Source organism: Hevea brasiliensis, chromosome 15 (genome assembly GCF_030052815.1).
Source record: "Hevea brasiliensis isolate MT/VB/25A 57/8 chromosome 15, ASM3005281v1, whole genome shotgun sequence".
In the NCBI taxonomy this organism is placed as follows: Eukaryota; Viridiplantae; Streptophyta; class Magnoliopsida; order Malpighiales; family Euphorbiaceae; genus Hevea; species Hevea brasiliensis.
In genome coordinates, this window is record NC_079507.1 from 69,378,584 (window position 1) to 69,382,234 (window position 3,651).

The 3,651-nt window shown below is 29.9% G+C and overlaps 1 protein-coding gene across 1 annotated transcript; it reads right to left on the bottom strand.

Annotated features, from left to right (window-relative positions):
• Positions 1-675: 675 nt before the first annotated feature.
• On the bottom strand, positions 676-2,562 carry LOC110671683 (glycine-rich RNA-binding protein 2, mitochondrial). The gene is made up of 5 exons (XM_021834220.2): positions 2,412-2,562; positions 2,083-2,214; positions 1,909-1,977; positions 1,064-1,170; positions 676-980 (listed from the first exon to the last, which is right to left on the bottom strand). The coding sequence occupies exons 2-5, from the start codon at positions 2,204-2,206 to the stop codon at positions 864-866; spliced, it is 417 nt and encodes a 138-aa protein (XP_021689912.1). The 5' UTR covers positions 2,207-2,214; positions 2,412-2,562; the 3' UTR covers positions 676-863.
• Positions 2,563-3,651: the final 1,089 nt, after the last annotated feature.

Genomic DNA, 3,651 nt, shown 5'->3' on the forward strand with positions numbered 1-3,651 from the left:
GTCTATGCTTTACCTTACTAGCCCATAATTATTCTGCGCTTGATTTGTGCACATACCATTCTTAACAACACTTGGCAATTAATGGGAGCTAAACAAACTCTGGAATATCAACAAGGATTGATTTAACAACCAAAATGTCCTGGGGATTCAGTGCTGGTACCCCTAATAGACCATTCGACTTGTTTTGATGAATGGGACGACAGTAACCTAAACACAAGGCCTCAGTTGCTAGAACAATAAATCAATCACATCCAACTAACCTACAGAAGTAGGTATTGTCTTCCAAAACCAGCCATAACCACCACACACACGCAAGCGGAGAAAAAAATAAAAAATATCGACTCAAAGATGCATCACAATCCACATGGCACACACGAATTCCCCTTGGGAGGAAATAATACCTCCAACGTTAGCAAGCTAGAAAACACAACAGCAACTAACAACTGAAATGGATGGCACTGGCTCCTGGGGCTTCCCCAAAGTAACCAACTACAAAGAGGCCAGAAGATCATAATTGCCTTGAGGCAATGCTCTCATAGGGAACCATTTAATTCCCAAAAGCTGCAAAAGAAATCTTCCTCCCTGTAGTTACTAGCATTTTACCGTTTTGCAAGGCCAGATCATGTAAATTCCTTGCAGTGAACCATTTAGTCAATATGCTTCTGTAGCAGGGCATGCAAAACAACAAATGCACATCTCTAGATTTTAACTTACCAAGCCATCACACAATATGCAATAAACGCCACAAAGTTGTAAGAAAATACATAAGCAAATATGATCCAAGTAAATAAGAGAATTATATTCTGAAGTCTAAACCAGTAATAACTAGCTACAATAGCAGGGCCATTGATGGCAACAACTACTTAGAAACCGCTTTCACCGCCAAAACTTCCATTCCCACGAAAATTGTTGTTGAAAGTACGTGGACCACTAGGTCTTTCTTGCGCATAACTCACACGAATGTTTCGCCCATGTAATTCCTAAAAAAGTCGCACATAAAACTCAGAATGTAATTTAACAGAAAAGTATTGCTAAATATCACTTTAAAAATTCTACTTCTAACCTGGCCATCCATGGCTGACAAAGCTGAGCTTGCAGACTCAACACTTGAGTAGTCAACAAACCCAAATCCCCTTGACCTCCCAGAATCTCTATCAGTGATAACCCTTGCTGTGCAACAGAACAACAATGTGAATCAGCAAAATAACACTACCAAGAACAAAAATATCCACTTTTTCGGTTCTCTACACCCATGGTGTTGGTGCACAAAAGTGCATACATAAATATGTTTTTTTTTTAAGTTAAAGGACAGGCGAGCAACTGCTGGAAAACATTTATATTGGCTAATAGCTAAAGAAGGATAATTAAGCTAATAACATAAGCAGCCATGTAGAGATCATTTTATATTGGCATCCAAAATATGCAACTACTGCTTTGCCATTGCTAATGTGTTCAAGATGGGCAAAGGGAAGAGAATAAAAAATAAAAACCTTAGCTCGGACATTGTTAAGAAACAAAAATGGCATTTTCTATGATAACTTTATTTTTACAAAAGTAAAACTTAATTGGATAACTACCTTTGACTGTTAGATTGGATGGAGTCATGTTATGGTGGCAAAGACAAAATAATTAAAAACAAAATTACCACAGAAGGAACAAAAGAATTTACATGGTAAAAAGAAAAATTGCAAGCCAGTGCAAAGTGGCACCAGTTCACAACTTAGAACTCAAATAAACCCCCAAGAGGCTCACAAAGAATTTTGCACAACACATATGGGTTTGACCAGAACAAGATAAAGCACAAAATCATATAAGCTCTTAGCAGTTGACTTTTGCATTCACATCAAATTTCCGTTCATTGAAGTTACAAGAAGTATATCCCGCTATAAGATGAATATTAAAACTTACCACTAACCACGTCACCAAACCCAGAAAAAGCATCCTTTAGAGACTCGTCATTGGTTCCGAATGAAAGACCTTCAAACACAGAAAAACACCCCAAAGTTAAACGCAGAGCACTAGTGCACTACCACACAACCCATGTATATATAACAGATGTTATGATACAGAATTTATCAATACCTCCCACAAAAAGCTTCGTAGATGACATGCACCGAATAGAATTCAACATAGAAGCCATTTGAACATGCCCATTCTGGGAAAAGTTTTGCCTCACCAGGCTCCCAAGTTTGTTACAAAAAGCCATTTAGAATACTGAACATACATGATTTGCCAACGAACGCCAGTAAAACAACAAGAAAAATAAAAGAAAATCTCTATTAGAACTCAAAAACCCAGCTCCAAACAATTATAACATCTTGATAATGAACGAAGAAACTATTTACCCATCAATTATCAATCGAAATCAAACTAAATAGATGCGTAAGTGAGGGATTAAGAAAAGAGTTTACCTTGGCTTTGAGAAGAAAATCGACGAAAACAAAAGGGAGCGGCTAGGGTTTAAGAGCCGAGTAGAATCGAGAGTGCGCAAGTATCTTCCAGTTTTATAGTGAGGAGGTTCATTAGATTTTCTCGTGATTAATGACATCAGCTGCTATATCGACTTGTACGTTTGACAAATTAGGTCATTAGGAGGGTAGTTTTGTCATTAATGATGGTGCAGAATCGCACTAGGATACTAATGTAGCTGCGGCGCTTGTTCATTCCACGTAGAATTAGGGATGGCAATGATCAAATTTTTGTGGGCATTTGGTTAGTAGGTTTTGATTTTATATAATTGAATTTAAAATGCGTTTAAATATAAAATATAATATATATAATAAATTTAAATTTTATATATTAAATATTTATTATTTAAATTTATTTATATAAATATTTAATTAAATATAAAATATATATTGTATATAATAGTATTTATATTTTTTTATTTTATATAAAATATAATTTAAATATTTTATGAAATTATTAAATTTTTAAAATATAAATTATTAATTAAAATAATTTTATATAATTAAATTTAAAATGTGATTAAATATAAAAAATAATATATATAATAAATTTAAATTTTATATATTAAGTATTTATTATTTGAATTTATTTATATAAATATTTAATTAAATATAAAATATATATTTTATATAATAATATTTATATTTTTTTATTTTATATAAAATATAATTTAAATATTTTATGAAATTATTAAATTTTTAAAATATAAATTATTAATTAAAATAATTTTTTTATACAAAATATTAATTAAAATATATAAAATTAAAACAATTTATATTTTTTTATAATAATAATTAGATTTGGGACAGGTAGGAATAGTTGAGAATAAATTTTAATAGGGTTTAGGACGAGCTTAGATTTTGATAATATTAATCAGATTTTAATTTAAGTATAGTAATTTTTATTATTTGAATTTATTTATATAAATATTTAATTAAATATAAAATATATATTTTATATAATAATATTTATATATTTTTATTTTATATAAAATATAATTTAAATATTTTATGAAATTTTTAAAATATAAATTATTAATTACGATAATTTTTTATATAAAATATTAATTAAAATATATAAAATAAAATGAATTTATTTTTTTTATAATAATAATTGGATTTGAGACAGGTAGAAATAGTTGAAAATAAATTTTAATATGGTTTAGGACGAACTTAAATTTTG